Raw genomic sequence first — 17391 nt, forward strand, 5'->3', positions numbered from 1 at the left:
AAAAAAAAAAAAAAAAAAAAAGAGGAGTCTTAAATACTACTGCTGTTGTAAATAAAGCTTCCCAAAGCATGTTATTTCTAAAGTGAATGCTTTTCATAATGCACTGATTCTACTTAGCCATTAACAGCAGCATGTTAGATATCAGATAATATATGATATTCAGTCTTGTCTTGTGGCATTATTCTTTTAATGTTTTACGCAATGAAACATTGTTTTCTTTAAGCTTGTGAACTGCTTGTGATTTCCAGTTATCTTACACACACACACACACACATTTTATTTCCTGGTATTTAATTATGCCATTACTTAGATAAATTACTATTAGCCTTTGGGTGTCAAAAGAATAAAACACTAAGAATTATAAAATACATTCAGTCAGCATAATTCTGTACATGTCTAATGTAGAAAAGCAAAACTGTTTTAACTCAAATTTAGTAAATCAACCTGCATTATATTTGAGTTAACAAAAATACCTATGGGCCCCAGGGACTCTATATAGTCTTTTGAAATGACTACCTATTTTGTAGTTTGATGGTAACTGTAACCTAATTGATTAAAATTTCACATACATCAATAAAGACTAAGGAAACATGGCAAAGTGAACGTTTTTCTTGCAAGTGGCAAGATGAAACATGATTGAGATATTTATTCAATGCATCTGAGCAGTATTCTATAATTAATATTTAAAAATGGTATTTTCATTTTTCTGCTGACTCTGTACCTTTCTGAAAAAACATTTCAGTCTTGACTTTAAGGAAAGGGCCAAAAACTCTGGTACAAATTAGTTCTAATAACTGTTTACTGCAATAATGAGGTAAATAAGTAAAGGCCTCTAATAAATAAAGCTAAAAATAAGCATTACTTAATTTTACTTAATTTGGTAAAGGACTCATTGGTTAAATTAAGCTAAAAGTTTGGAGTGATTGTTTAAAATAATTATGGCCTTAAAGCAGAATTTGAGTCCAAAGATATAATTTACTCTGTTTCCAGATGGTGTGTAAATTGATTTAAAAGATTTGATAATTAATCCTTTTGGTTTTAGCAAAATTTTGTTCTGGATTTTACTAAATTTTTGGTTTTAATACTTCCTATGCATCATTTTACCTGTTAATTGTGTAACTGATGCTTCAGTATTGAAAAATAGTAACATTTTTATGTAGATGATTACATTTCTATATTGAGGATGAAATTAGTAAAAGAATGAGTGAATGAAATAATGAAAAGTATAAATCAAGCAACTATAAAGGAATTGAGTCACATTATTTTTTCTTGTTCACATTTCAATTACACTCACAAAACATTAAATTAAGAAGCAACATGCATGATGGAGCTTAAAACAATCATGAAACATTTTTTTCTAAGCATTGAGCCGTGTCACATCATGTAATATCCATGAACTTTGTTTCATGTGTGAAGCTAGCTGGTCTCGGGTATATTCTATTATATAAAAATTGAGAGGCAGAGGATCTTGTTTGCTTCCCAAAGTTCTATACACCCAATTCCTCCCTTCTCCCTTTCTTTTCAGCCAAGCCTGCACCTTTAGAAATAAAACCTTTGCCAGAATGGGAAGAATTACAAGCCCCAGTTAGATCTCCCATCACAAGGAGTTTTGCTCGAGAGTAAGTACTTTATTTAAAAATACATAGTGTAAGGGCTGGGGTTGTGGCTCAGTAGTAAAGCACTTGCCCTAGCATGTGTGAGGCACTGGATTCAATCCTCAGCACCACATTAAAAACAACTAAGTAAAATAAAGGTATTGTGCCCATCTACAACTAAAATATATTAAAAAAATACATTGTATAACATACTATCTAGAATTTTCATTATTAAGAAATTTATCTAGACCTTTTGAGGACTCTTGTGTAGTCAAAACTATTTTCATTAAGATACCAAGATGTCATTTGCCTTTTCCATTCTTTGTGTGCAGTGGAACTTCCCAGATCATGTGAGTTCTCATGATATGTCATGATATCATTGTGACAATTAATGTGCATTTGTGTACTCTTGTATTTTTAAAATATTTCTATTTTCATTTCTGATATGATAAATATCAATAGAATAATTCATATTAAGTTGAGGTTCTTAATATTTTTAAGAGTATCAAGGATTCATGGGACCAAAAATATCTGAGAACTACTGATCTGGAAAATATAGTAGTTTCTTAGGGGATTACTTAATTGAGATTTATTTACATATACATATGGGGAAATGAGAATAATTTTACAAACTTAGGAACGTGCATTTGTGTTATATGTATACCTAGAGGAAGTTTTTTTAAAAAATAGGAATTCTTAAATCTTTTTATATTGATATGAAAGTTTTTACTTCTCTACACATCACTAGTAATAACTTATCTTTTGTTTGTATTACACAATATAATTTGACGTACAAATCTCCTTTTATAATACATCTGTGTTAGTTGCATTTTAATGTGTATAATAAATTCTATTGTAATTAATGTGTACAATCAATGTAAATGAATATTTCAGAAGGCATGCACACCTTCATTTTTATTTGGGGGAGTGATTTCAGAAGTTTTCATCAAGGTTTACATATATGATGATAATTTCTGTGATTAGCTCCTCTAGGTTTCCCTTGTCCCCACGGCCGGATTCAGTGCACAGCACAACGTCAAGCAGTGACTCACATGACAGCGAGGAGAATTATGTGCCCATGAACCCCAACCTGTCCAGCGAAGATCCAGTATGTAAACTCTTTGCCCGATCCTCTCCTTTCCTAAGCGGTGTTTTGCTCTAATTTTCCTTCAGTCTATAAACTTTACCCTCATGTCTCTTTCTTCCAGTACTTAAGGGAACACAACCAAAGACAACATGGATAAAATCTAAAACCAGTAAAGAGTCAAAATTTAATATAACTGTAAATCATTGAAAAACAAAAGTTTCTGTTAAATCAGCTTTCTATTACTATAACAAATACTTTTTAAACTAATGAACTTATAAAGAGAAGAAGTTCATTTGAGGTCACAGTTTTAGAGGTTGCAGTCCAGGATTAGTTGGCTCTGTTTCTTTGGCCTTTTGTAGTACATCTTGGCAAGAGCAAGTGGCAGAGCCACTCACTCACCTCATGGCCAGAAAACAAGAGAGGATAAGAAGGGAGACCAGGATCTCAATCCCTTCAAAGGCATGCCCATGAAGGCCTCAAGAAATATAGTAGTTTCTTAGGGGGTTACTTAGTTGAGTTTTATTTAAATATAAATAAATCATAAGAATCATTTTACAAACTTAGGAACACATGTTTGTGTTATATGTATACATAGAGGAAGGTTTTTTTAAAAAAATAGGAATTCTTAAATTTTTTAATATTTATATGAAAGTCTTGTACTTCTTCTCTACGCATCACTAAGCCCTCTAAGCCCTGCCTCTTCAAAGTTCCACCACATTCCAGTAGGACTACAATAAGGACCAAGCCTTTAACATATGGGCTTTTGGGGGTGCATTTCCTGATCCATCTATAGCGGTTTTCTAGAAGTACTTCATTTAAGATGTGCTCGGTTTTTGATACTCTTCAGAAAAATATACTGGAAGTATTTGATAACGTCTTTCTCCAGGCCCAAGTAATGACATTCTTGTGGTGAGAAGGTCTTATACAGGAGATTCTTGATAATCTTTCGAGAATATACCCTTGGGCTTAAAGATGAAAGAAGACCTGTTATAAACATAATATTTTTAAGGTTGGCTGTATTGCCACAAGGCATGAGAACTTTATCATAGCAGCAAATGTTTTGTTTCTCAGAAATCTAAAAAATACTTCAGATGTTTCAGAATAAAAACCAATTTTAATTTTTAAAAATAATTCTCTTTTGCTTATTCTCTTATTGTATCTTATTATATAGAGTATCTACTAGACCTATTTAGTATCTACTAACCTGTTTAACAGTGACTTAAGAAAGAAGTTTCTTTCTTCCTCATGCAAAAATCCAGAGTCAGTTGAGAGCTGTCAGGGATTCCGGCCTCTTTAACTCTGCAAGGTAGTGTCCTCTGCGTGTAGCTCACATGCTCATGGAGTAAGGTCATGTTCCAGCCAACAGATTGACACACAGACTGCAGGGTAGGATGGGGGACAAAGGGAACAGGAGCAAAGGGTTCAATCCAGCAGCTCATAAAAAAGGTTCCTGGGGGCTGGGGATGTGGCTCAAACGGTAGCGCGCTTGCCTGGCATGCGTGCGGCCCGGGTTCGATCCTCAGCACCACATACAAATGAAGATGTTGTGTCAGCCGAAAACCAAAAAATAAATATTAAAATTCTCTCTCTCTCTCTCCCTCACTCACTCTCTCTAAAAAAAGGTTCCTGAAAATGGCCACAGAGAAACCAGAACTATGGCCATTTTCAGACACAAAAGGGTCTGGGAAACAGCCTTTTTTCAAAGGGTCATTGGACTCACATAAAAGTTCCATCATGGAGCTGTGCGCGCTAGCACACACCTGTAATTCCAGCGGCTTGGGAGGCTGAGATAGGAAGATCGTGAGTTCAAAGCCAGCCTCAGCAACAATGAGGCGCTAAGCAACTCAGCGAGACTCTGTCTCTAAATAAAATACAAAATAGGGCTGGGGATGTGGCTCAGTGGTCGAGTGCCCCTGAGTTCAATCCCTGGTACCAAAAAAAAAAAAAAAAGGCTCTATCATGGGAGAAGGGAGAGCAGTTGGAGAACAACAGGATAAGCAAATATTGAATATCAAATTTTTGAGTCACATTTTGGAGGTCTTATTTTCTTTCTTTGTTGTAAGCTCAGTTCAATCAATGAATTTGTCTTTCATTCTGCATAGACTTTAAGCAAAATAGGTCCCTCAGACACGTATGTCAGCAGTCATAATGAAATGATATGGAAAGCTCGATTTGGTGCTATACTGGTTAACTTTAAAAATTAATAAATTTATGAAATATTCAAAAATAATTTATAATATTTAAGTCAACATTGAATTTGACTGTAACTAATTAGACCAATAATGATTTTAGAGATTACTCAAGGCAGAAAAATTTTTACTGACTCTTAGTTTTTGGATTCAATTTTTTTTTTACTTGTTGAGTAGTTGTTCTATCATTTTTTTTATTAATTTAATTTGTTTTCTCACTATAGTGAATAGACTCAAGTAAGAGAATCAGTAATACTTCATCAGAGTAGATACTGTCACCAACTTTCATCTTTAGGTAGTTGAACCAATTTTTTTTTTCTAATTGCAAAATAATAATTAGAGTATTTTCTGAGCTAGAAGAGATTTTATATTTTTGCTCAAAATAGTAAGTAACCATAAAAATCTTAGGAAGACAATGTAAAAGCCTGAAAGTAGAATTTGTCATAGGTGAAGGTAAAAGACCAGAAAAAAGACCATTATAGTCAGAAGTCAAAGGAAGTAAAAATATGTATTTTTGTACCTATGACATTAAACCAGAAAACCACATTTATTTGCCAGGAGGGATGTCTAAATAATCACTGATGGATTGCTGAAGAACTTTGGTCATAAGTGTTAGAAATGACCAAAAATGACCCAGGTGGAAATATCTGTCTACCATGTTCAGTAGAAAAGTCAACTGAGCCATGAGTGCCAACTACAAGGCCTCCTTGTAGTACATGTAACTCTTCCTTAGAAAATTATGTGATCATTGTAACAATATTGGGAACTTAGTGTACTAATGAAACACCATGGAAGTTCACTGGATCTAATGCATGCTGATGAAGTCAGTAATAAACTAATCTTAAAGTTCTAAGTTGAGACAGGATCAGACCATATCTGGTTTATTCATACAATGAAGACCAAATTCTTGAAATTGACATTTTACAGCTCATTTCCTAGGAGATTATGTCTGTCATAGGCAGTGAAACAGTGAATTGGTGATGCTGTCCACTAATTTGTATGAAGATCAATGTCAAACATTTGAACCCTTAATTTAATACCTGAAATTTAAGTGATGGTACACTATTACTAAAGACATAAATTGTTACATAATAACAACATACATATCCTAAATGATCTTATATGTTTTTTGAAGAATTTTAGAAAAATCTAGCATTACTGTTTTGTTATTTAATTTACAGAACACGATATAATTTCCACAATTTTCACAGTTCCTCAGAAAACTATTTTGGAAACACAGTGGGTGAAAGGCTAGAACACAGAGGGAGGCTGTTCCCTGTTGAAACCGGATCAAAAACAAATAGACTTCCTCATCGACACACAGATTTTAACAATACTTAAACATTTCCAGTTTTAGTAGTCACTAGACATAAAACTTAACTAGCAGTTCTGAGAAATTCTCTTTGGGGACAACTTATTAGGGTTAAATGAGCAGGTCATATGAATTTATGGATTCTCTTTATATCTTTATAACACTGTGAACACTTCTAGGCGTTTCCAGGCAGGAAAACATGGGATGTGGGTTGTTATCCATCACCTTTGAACATGGAATATTGCTTACCCTCCCAGCTGATTTGTTGTGAGAGTAAAATATGGCCTTACGCAGGGGGAAAAAATGACACTGATTTCAGCTTCTTCATGAATTAGTAAAATGGGGGGTATTGTCTTTAGCAATTCAGCTTGAGCAAAATTTTCTTATATTTTTCAACCCTACATGTTAATTTCAATATTTTATTTGCAGTTGTTGAGAAATTTGATTTAAAATTCTTTTTCTTTAAATAGGGTCATTGCATTCACCTGTGCAGTTGCTTGCTTCACTCTTACACCCCACCACATGAAATCCAGGCCATGTGGGGCCCCTCATCAGGTTGTGGGCCCTGGCACAGAGTGTGTCACTTCAGAGAAAGGAGCACCTTTTTCTAATTTATAAAAGGATTTATACTGCCTATCAGCAGCCCCACTACCACATGAGGGAATAAACTGAGTATTTTTCTAGCAAATGTTCTTTCCTTTAAACACAACTCTCTACTTTAACTGTAGGTCGTGGGAGACAGGGGTGAAACAGCAACTCAAAGAGTCAGCGGAACCAGATTCATGCACAAGTCCCTAATGAGCATGCGGTCTTCCTTGTGAGGCAGCATTTCTAGATGGGCGTTGTGCATGGTGGCAAATCACTTTGGCGCACACTTAGGATACAAAAGAGAGAGAACGTAGGGACATAAGGGCATTTCGCCCTCCTCCTATTTAGCATTGGTTCGAGTTCCTGCTAACCTGATCCATTTTTATTTTTCTTAAGCCTCTAGCTTTTTGGTTCTTGTTTATTGCTATCCTCTATCTTCCTATTTTCTTTATTTTAACTTTAGAGAGTAGTCCTATTGTACACTTCCTTTTAGAAAGGAAGAGATCAAACTAAGAAAAGACAGGAAATTAATTAGTTAAAAGAAATCCAGATGATTAAATAAAATAGACTTTGGAATCATTATCTATAACCTTGAGATAATATACTTAACTCAAAACTAATGTTTTTGCATGAAAGCCTTTAAATTAACCGTAGAAGCTTTCTTTTAAATTTAATTTGAAAGCAGTGGGTATAAGGAGCCTCTGCTATAAAAATGTAATTGAGTACAATATAATTTTAATAATGTTCAGATTGAACTTTTATGGCCAGCTGTGGTTTGATTTCCCCAGTCTAAGTTTAACCAAATTTAACTTCTGAAACTACTTTTGGCTTCCTCTCAGTTTTAATACATTTAAAATATTATTCATTAAATCCTAAGAGTTTATTTAATTTTCTAAGCAGACATTTTTTCTAGCCTTGTTCTTTTAAAAAGCAAGTACAAGGTGAATGGTATATATCAGTGGTGGTGGCTCACATGTGTATTCCTAGCTACTCAGGAGGCTGAGGCAGGAGGATCTCTTGAGCCCAGGAGTTTTAAGGCCCCCAACTCAAATGAAAAAGGATGAATGGTGTGTTTCATGAATGTTTGACGGCTGGTGTTGTTGTGGTTCACTTTCAGAATCTTTTTGGCAGTAATAGCCTTGATGGAGGAAGCAGTCCTATGATCAAGCCCAAGGGAGACAAGCAGGTGGAGTACCTTGATCTAGATTTAGATTCTGGGAAGTCCACACCACCGCGGAAGGTGAGTGAAACCTCATTCCACAAATGTAGTTAGCGTGCACTTTAAACGAGCATTGTCTCCTTGGGGAAACCTTTATTATGTTTAATTTAATGAAGTCTATTACTTAATGCACTTTTGAAAACTGCAACAAAATGGTGGAGTCTGGGTCAGGCACAGTGGCACACGCCTGTAATCCAGAGACCCAGGAGGCTGGATCAGGAGGATCACAAGTTCAAGACTAGCTCAGAAACTTAGAGAGACCTTGTCTCAAAGAATAAAAGGGGTGGGGAAATGTGGCTCAGTGGGGGAGCACCCCTGGGTTCAATCCCTAGTATTCCGCCCCCACCTCAAAAAAAAAAAGAAAGAAAGAAAAAATTATGGAGACTGATAAAGTAACTTTCTCTTTTCTGATGGTATGGCGGTTAGATATTTTCTGTTCTTACCACTGAAATGATTGCTTAACAGATTCTTAAGGTAAACAATATCTTCATTCTTTTTTAGAAAGTTATTTCAAATTATATGTTCTTTCTGTCCAAAATTTCAATTTTTTTCTTTTGTTAAGCCCACAATTAGTAGTATTAGTAGGAATGCATTTTGTAAACAGTATTGACTTACATCTTCCTACCTGCTTACCAACTTCTTTGTCTATCACTCTTTTTGTATCTTAGACTCTCCTTCGTGTAATTATTTTTTTCCTTCTGAAATGTAGCCTTTAGAAGTTTCTTTAGTGGAGCTCTGTGGGTGGTAAATCCTTTCCACTTTTTGTTTGTTTGTTTGTTTTATGTGATGTCTTGATTTTGCTTTATCTTGGAAAACAAGACGGGGTTCAGCCGACAGCTCTTGACTGACGGTAACTTTCTCACCACGTAGAAGACACTGTTCCCCCCTCACCTTGCTTCTGTCCCTTGTGAGGAAAGCATGTTGTAGTCCGATGGCTGTTCCTATGCAGGTCACCTATCCTTTCTATCTGGCTGATTTTAAACTCTTTCCTCTGTTTGTGTCATTTTGCAGTTTCCCAACAGTGTCTAGACATGAATTGCTTTTTATTTGTGCTGCTATTTCATTTTCTGGGTTTGCAATTTTTTCTCAACTCTGGAAAAATATCAGTCATTCATTTTACTGTTTATTCTCTCCTCTGACATTTCTGATTAGACATGTTAGGATGTCTGTATTTTCTGGATCTCTTACCATTCTTTTATAATTTCTGCTTGTCATCTCTCTGTGCTTAATTGGATAGTTTCTTTACATCTTTCACCAAGTTCACTAATTCTCTATTCTTCCTATTTGTTTAGTTTTCAATTATTTTATATTTCATTTCTAAAATACAGTTTGCTGATTTTAACAACTTTGGATTTCTTATTTGTTTTATTCCTTTTATATTTATGCTTTAGTTCCTTTAAACATTTTGTACGTACATGTTTTATGCTGTTGATGCAGTAACTTTGATAGTCTGAAGTCCTTGGAGGTTTGAATTTATGTTTATTGTTTCTGCTCTTTTTTTTTTTTTTTTTGGTACTAGGGATTAAACCCAGGGGCACTTAACCACTGATCCATATCCCCAGCCCTTTTTTATATTTTATTTAGAGACAGGGCCCCACTGAGTTGCTTAGGGCCTTGTTAAGTTGCTGAGGCTGACTTTGAACTCTCAATCCTCTTGCCTCAGCCTCCTGAGCTGCTGGGATTACAGGCATGCGCAACTGCGCCCAGCTGCTAACTCATTCTTTTTGGCTTGTGTGTTTGTACATTGTCTAATTGCAAATCCTGAGGACCTAAATTTCCTCCAGAAAAGATTTGTATTACCTTTTGCTAGGAACCAGGAGCTACTACTACCATAGTTTAGTTCCCTCCGGGGACCACAGCTTAACAGGATACCCTTAGGGTTCAGCATGACCTCCTTCCCCCAGCCTCCTAGTTGCTCTGCTAGATTGACATCCATCCTGAAGACAAGGTTTCTTTCCATGCCTTAACCTCTCCCTCCATTTTTCTTATAATTAGCTGTTTTCTTTCTAGTGAGCCCAGCAATGCATTAATAATCACATTTAAGTTATCTAGTATCAGGCTGGATTTGGAGAGTCAAAGAGCATCAGCCCATGTAATTGATTGTTCTTGAACTATTGCTTTGCAAAAATCAACAATGAAACAAAACACAAAAAAAAAACCCACACATTTCTTAGCTCTGAAAGTAAACACTGGATTTCAAAAAAAAGTCAAGTTAAAGGGAGAATCAATCTGCATATGTTAAGATGAACTATGATACGGCAAAATACATTCTACAGCCATGTATAACTAAAGAGAACAAATAAAAAATAAAAAAAAAAAGATGAACTAGGTATTTTCTGTCCCTGTTTCCTATGAATAACATCTCTGATGGGAGTGTTAGTGTGAATTCTATAATTTTAAATTAAAGAGAAAATGATGTTTAGTTAGGAGAGAGACGGCATTGTTAAATTGAGGTAGTTAATGGTATTTCTTTGTGAGCCAATAGAATTTCAAGAATATCCATAGTGCATGTATGTCCATTTTAAGACTGAATTTCACTCAGTCCAACTTTACTTTTTTAAGTAAAAAATTTTTTTACTTTTTTGTTTTTTCTTTGCATTTTAGCAAAAGAGCAGTGGCTCAGGAAGCAGTGTGGCAGATGAGAGAGTGGATTATGTCGTGGTTGACCAGCAGAAGACCCTGGCTCTCAAGAGTACCCGGGAGGCCTGGACGGATGGAAGACAGTCCACAGAATCAGAAACACCAACCAAGGGTGTGAAATGAATATATCACCTTGCCATTTCTGAACAAAAGAGAACCGAATGTAGAGAGAAATCCTGTTTGAAAATGACGTGATGCTTCTATGCTAACTAGATCCTCAAGTGAGCAGAGTTGAAGTCAAGGGACCCGTCACACATAATCAAGCAGTTGGGATTGGAAATGGTGCTTTGTGGTATCTGAACAATTTGTAACATGTAAATAATGTGGGAAAATAGTCTCATTTAGCTCCCAGAGAAACATTGGTCCCGTGGTTAACACATTTGTAGTATTACTGTATTTATGCACTTTTTCATTTAAAACATTGGTTTGGGTCTTCTCGATGAACCTTAGTGGAATTCCTTTGGGAGTTCTTGTTTTTTTTCTCACACTACTCTCTATAACAAATACTAAGTTAACTAAGCTACTTTTAGATCTGGAAATTGCTGTTGAAACTACAGTCTAACAACATGAAAATGAGAAGTAGGATCCCAAATTAGCTTTCTACCTGACATTACAGGTGGTAACCATTAGCTTGAACTACCAAGACCTCCACTGCCTTTCAGTATGCTGAGGATAATGTATGTATTGGTGTCAGGACTTAGTTCTCTGGTTCATGTACATTTAGTTTTTAATGGAGGGACTTTGTTGTATTTTGTTAATGACAGTGTTTTTGGTTCATTGAGTGAAGATTCTGCCAGGTGGGATCTTGCACCTTTGAAAGACTGAATATAAATTACACTATCAAGTAACCCTGAAAAATCATTGACAGCGTGCAGTGATGACATGCTCTTACGCTTGTTAACATGTATTGAGCATTACTTGCAAAAGGTAGATAATATAACTAATCAGGTACGTACCGGGCACTGAAGTGCTAATACACTGATCAGGTTTAGACAATGAGCTTTAGTTGTGTTGTTCTTCATCCTAAATATTGGTTTCCAGTGTGGAGTTAAGGAAACAGTTGACATTCACTGTTAGTAATAGCAACATACTGTGATTCTTAATTAGACAGTAATTGAGATTTATTACTCTTAAGAATGAAATTCTATCTTTTGACACCATAGTGCCCTTTCTATGATTTTATTTTACTTAATATTCTTCTTGGCCTTATATTTAAATTCCTATGCAATTAATGTTTTATATCTTCATTTAAAAAAAAATAGATGTTATATTAGTGATTCTCATGTAGCACCTGTTGTTTTTCCAGTAAAAGAATTTAGGATTTTGTACTGTGATTTTCTTCACTGCCCCTATTCGTGAAATATCAGAGCCTTGCTGTAATGTGAAGTCTTCTACCCACGGACCCCTTCCAACCAGATTTCCAAAACCACCAGAGGAATGGCGTAATTCTGTCTCACCTATAACATGGTCCTGTGTCACAGATGTCAAGACCACAAACTGTAGTGAGACTACAGTTATATTCATCTTTCTTGGCTTTGCAACACACTTTAGAAAGCAGATATAGTTGTTTGGGGTTCTTTTTTATTACCTAAGTCACGGACAGTCCCTTATGTATTGATTTCAGACTTACAGCTTTTGGGGGGGCATAGAAATGGGGTGCCCACCACTGAGGCACAACCCACTCCATTCAGACCTCTCACTGTTGCCTGAGTACACAGATGTGCCCTGATTTCTGGCCCTTTGGCCCTAGTACTGTGCCTGATCCATGTGCTGGGTTAACTTCCCCAGTCCACAAACTATGTGCTAATTACAAGATGAATTGTAGACTAGTAACATGTGATGCTTTTAAATGTTTGCTTTATTTTAAACAAAAACTAAAACCCAGAACTGAATTTTGAGGTGGATTTTTAAATAAAAAAAGATCTGTTTGATTTTGGTGTGCAAGCTGTTTTATAATAAAACCACAAAATAAAAATCTAAAATCATTGAAATGTGCCTAAACTGTCAAAACACACAACACAGTTGATGTGTAAAGGTACACCATTGACATTTTACCTGGAGGAGGAACGTATTTTGAAGTTTAAAACCCAGTAACAAATATGTGAATAAAAATCTTTCCTTAAACCTGCCTATCTGGAGGGTCCAAAGCCATTATGAATGTTTTCAGTGTAGTTTCTCAACTTTTTTACAAGTCACTCACCATTTTTGTAGATCTACAACACTCTGTTTTTTAGAATTCTTACCATTATGCTGAAGAATGGAGGGTCTGGGGATGTAGCTCAATAGTAGATCATGTACTTATTAGCATGTGTGAGGCCCTGGTTCAATCTGCAGCACCAAAAAAGTAAGAGAATTGAAGTGTTATTATAAAGTTAGTTTGCTTTAAAAAACTAAATCACATTAAACTCTGTATTAACAAATTAAATTAAAAGATGGTTTCTTTATAGAACTTTGTTTTTCAAACATTTTTCAGGACTAGAATATTTTTAAATTTTTAATGTATTATTTCAATACATACAGCCCCCAAGGTCGATTTTATCTGTATAAATATTTTTCAAGTTTCTGCTTATGTTAAATTGTTAGTTCATTACTATGAAAAACAAGATTTCTGAATAACACAAATGTGGAGTTATGGTGGAGGAAATCTTAGCGGTTTGTGTGCTATCAATAAAACACGAATATAAGTGCTTATAATAACAGTCCAAATACACATCTCTGGAGGAGTCTTTAATTAGAGATAGCTGAAATTATCTTCCAAAGACTATATAAAGATATAAATTATCTTGGTAGTAGAAGTTAACACATAAGCAGTCTCCAGTGTGGTAAAATAAGGTATGTGTTAGGATGTGTGGTTTTAGTAAGTTTTTAAATACGCACTTAAACTAAATTGAATGATATCCTTTTAACTCACCCATAAATCACCTCCAAGAAGCTAGATTTCAGGGAGGCATGGGATGAAAACCACTCATTACCCATGTGATGTTAGAGATCAGAAATCTTTCCCCCACATTTGATGTTTCATATCTTGTATTCCTTATTTGACAAAATTTTAAGGTTTTTTAAATTTTATTTATTGATTGATACTGGGGATTGAACCTGGAGGTGCTTTACCACCAGACCACATCCCCAGACATTTTTATTTTTATTTTGAGACAGAGACTAAATTTCTAAGTTGCTGGGATTATAGGTATGTGCCACCATACCCAAGACAAAATTGTAAGATCTTATATAGGTTTGAATGCCAAAACACAGTCTGCTTTCAAAAGTCAAAACTCATACTTTAAAAATTGAAGCTATTTAACCCACAGCAGGTATCACTCAAGCTATACAAGATGTTTTAATCTACACTCTAGTTTATACACTTTTACTGTGAGCATTTTAGAGAATTCCATAAAGGTACTATGGGTGTGTTTAATCAGATGCTAAGTTTAATTTGATATAGAAATGCTGTTGTACATTAAGGTCATAATTTCTTCTGGAGTTTTTATATTTAATTAATGGGGTTCACAATCTTCCTGTTCACAAGTGTGTTTAAACTGGAAATTGAATACCAGTGTTGTTTTTCTTTTTCTACTACTGGGGAGTTGTCTGCTTTCCCCCTACAGAGAAAACAATACTTTTAAAATATTTTGTTAAAATGTTAACTACTATATGCTTATTTACTGTGCCATAGATTCTGATTGTAATTCTCTGTTCTCGAAAACTCTTAATGCCTCCTTCCTTTGGTCCACTCCAAGTGTGAATGACTGCAAAATTTTTGAGGCTTTACAATGAGGTGCCCCTGTCTGTGGATCATTCTGGTAGGTCTCGCCCTCTGCTGTCGGGTAGCCAGGTCAGTGACAGGGTTGTATACGTGGCCAAATCATCGGGGTTTTCAGAGCAAGAAAGAGACATATATCCCAGGATAACAGTTACTTACAGTCCACTTGATGTTATGCATAAATTTTTATGTGATTTTAAATACTGAACCATGAGATGAAATGCCACAGTGTAAATGAGTATCGATGGCATCATGGACTTGAAAAACAATGTCATATTATTGAGATAATTGTTTTCAGTCTTTCTAAATATGTTTATGTACTATTATGATTTGAAATAATTTAGTCTGTCTTCCCTTCCCATAGATTTATTTTTGTTTAGGTTCAGTATAATCTCTGAGTTTCTATAAACTAACTCACCAGGGGATTAACATAGTTTCTACTTCCTTTACCTAAGGAAGACAAAGTTCTGACCGTTCTGCATGCGCTCTGGAACCTAAGTTGATTATTGATGTCTTCCCACATTTCAGCAGCAAAATCTTATGTATAAATTTACTTCTCCCCTTTTGCACATCTTCTTTTGTAAAGATCCAATTGTAGATATTTTATGCTACCCAAATAAAAACTTTCAAACAGTTTGGTTTCAGGACCTTTGAATAGATGATAGAGATTGTGAACTAAGGACATATACATGTGTATTTGCAAATATTTTAATAAGGATGGATAGATGTTTATTTCCAACCCTTCCATAAAGTGTGCCTGGATCAGAACCTCAGTTCTGCTATTAATTGAACTTATTAGACCCACGTCTTTAGGGTCACACATTTTCTGCACAGAGATTTCACTAAGTCATGCTAAAATATCATGACCTGCTCTAAATAGGAAACGCTTCTAAGACACATTAATATATCATTATCCCTCCATCCAGCCAGTGCCGATAGCATTTTGTAGAATATAAGACCAAATAAATAAGGGCCTGTATGCAGCCTTAACCATGAGAAGCTGCATCTTATACATAAAATATGATTTGGGCAGTGATAATGTTTATTATTTCTATGAGTCTCCAAACATCCCTAGCCCTTTATAAAATCCCAGGAATTGGGACAAGTCAGCCCTTGGGTCTGCTCAGCCCAGCATTTTGCAGCTTTCTCATTAAATCACTTTTGGGGAGGTGAGGTTGTCTTCTTTGAGGTCATCCTTGCTTTATCTGTTTTTCTGTCATCTTGTATGTAAGTGAAACATCCTCTGATAGAGAAATGCTTTTTGAATTTCAGTTTTGTACAGAATATCTTGGCAACTCTGTAAATGATGTAATATTTTTAAAAACTGGGTCAGCAGATGGAGGCATTTGATTATTTTGTGATTGGTTACAGTCCCTGCTTTAGTATTACATTAAATTTTTTTTTTCCCCAGTACTGGGGATTGAACCCCGGGCACTGTACCATGGACCTACATCCTCAGTACCTGTTTCTTATTTTGAAACAGGGTCTTGACAAGTTGCTAAGGCTAACCCAGAACTTGGGATCCTTCTACCTCCATCTCCCAAATAGCTGGCATTATGGGTGTGTGCCACCGCACCCAGCTACGTAAAATTTTTTTAAGAAAATAAACAATTGCCTATAGAAAATGAAGTTTCTGAGATGTTTTTCTACACTTCGTTAGACAGGATGTTATTACTCCTAGTTATTTTTGGTGATTAACTCTTAGATGAGCGTGTCTCCTCTTAATTTTTTGATCCATGTAGTGCCCAGAACTTCTGGAATACTCTAAAGAGTCATATGTATATATGAAATATATAATATGGAAAGTTTTTAAATCAAATATCCCCCAAAATTTACTTTATCAAATATGGATAGTGGTGGTTAATTTTCTGCCAACGAGCTAAGCTATAGCACCCATGTGTGGTCAAAAACTAATCTGAGATGTTGCTCTGAAGGTGTTTGTAGACGTGATTCATGTTTATAATCAATTGATTTTAAGTAAAGCCTAACATGGGTGGGCCTCGTCTAGTCAGTTGAAGGCTTTCAGAGCAGAATCTGGAGCTTCCCAAAGAAGGAGTTCTGCCTTAAGACCACACATTAGAATGGGAGATGTTAACTCATTGGTAGAGCCCTTGCCTAGCAAGGCCCTGGGATCCAAACCAAACTAAACAACAACAAAAAAAAACTACAACATTAATTTTGCCTCAGTTTCTAGTCTCCGGCCTACTCTGTAAATTTCAGACTTGCCAAACCTAATTATCTTCAAGTCTTCCTTAACATGAAACTCATCTGCCTGTCTCTTCTTCTCCCTTTCTCTTTCATCTTTCTTTCCTTTCTTCCCTCCCTCCCTCTTCCTCTCTCTTCCTCTTTCTCTCTCTCTCTCCATATATAGTAGATATGTGTTTGTTTAATATGTGAAATAATAACAAATGATACAGAACAGCAAATACATGATTCTGTTTCCAACAATGAACTACATATGACAATTTATGAATTAAACTGAGTGCTTCTTAATACCCAGCAATGATTTTAAAGTTTAATTTGAAATATATTAGCAGTCCTTGCTCCGAAATGTTTTTCTCTTCTATAATACTCGATGAATTAATTTCCAGAGTCATATACTGACAGCCATGTTTCCACTCTGGCCTTAATTTACTGTCTTCTAGGAATTGTTAAATTGTCATCTCCAATGAGGAAATCCAGAATGATAAGAACGCAAAGATGATTGGGTTCTGGCTGAGTAGGATCAAGGATTCAGTTAGGACAAAGGTTAATTGTAGTTGTCACATGCTATAACCCTAATGCGTATGCATTTAGTTATCTCTGCCTTAAATTTCCTTTCTGTACATAAAACAATACCCTACAAACCTCTAAAACTATTTTTAATCAACTTTGCAAAAACATTGAGCCTGAAAGTTGTTTATTCCAATCCTCAGACAAAGGAGTAATTTTGTCTTTCTTCTTTCTTTCTCTCTTTTTTTTTTTTTTTTTTTTGTGGTGGGGGGGTGTTTTGGTGATTGAA

At 35.3% G+C, this 17391-nt stretch overlaps 1 protein-coding gene across 8 annotated transcripts in view; it reads left to right on the plus strand.

Annotated features, from left to right (window-relative positions):
* Positions 1-15023, plus strand: part of Gab1 (GRB2 associated binding protein 1) — a 128680-nt gene extending 113657 nt beyond the window's left edge. For all 8 annotated transcript variants that reach the window (XM_015484440.2, XM_015484439.2, XM_048813460.1 and 5 more), the window contains 4 exons: positions 1526-1619; positions 2580-2703; positions 7889-8011; positions 10595-15023. In XM_015484440.2, the coding sequence (XP_015339926.1) occupies positions 1526-1619; positions 2580-2703; positions 7889-8011; positions 10595-10753 (500 nt within the window). In that variant the 3' untranslated portion in view covers positions 10754-15023. The remainder of the gene's footprint in view (positions 1-1525; positions 1620-2579; positions 2704-7888; positions 8012-10594) is intronic.
* Positions 15024-17391: the final 2368 nt, after the last annotated feature.

This window comes from Marmota marmota, unplaced genomic scaffold, assembly GCF_001458135.2.
Source record: "Marmota marmota marmota unplaced genomic scaffold, marMar, whole genome shotgun sequence".
In the NCBI taxonomy this organism is placed as follows: domain Eukaryota; kingdom Metazoa; phylum Chordata; class Mammalia; order Rodentia; family Sciuridae; genus Marmota; species Marmota marmota.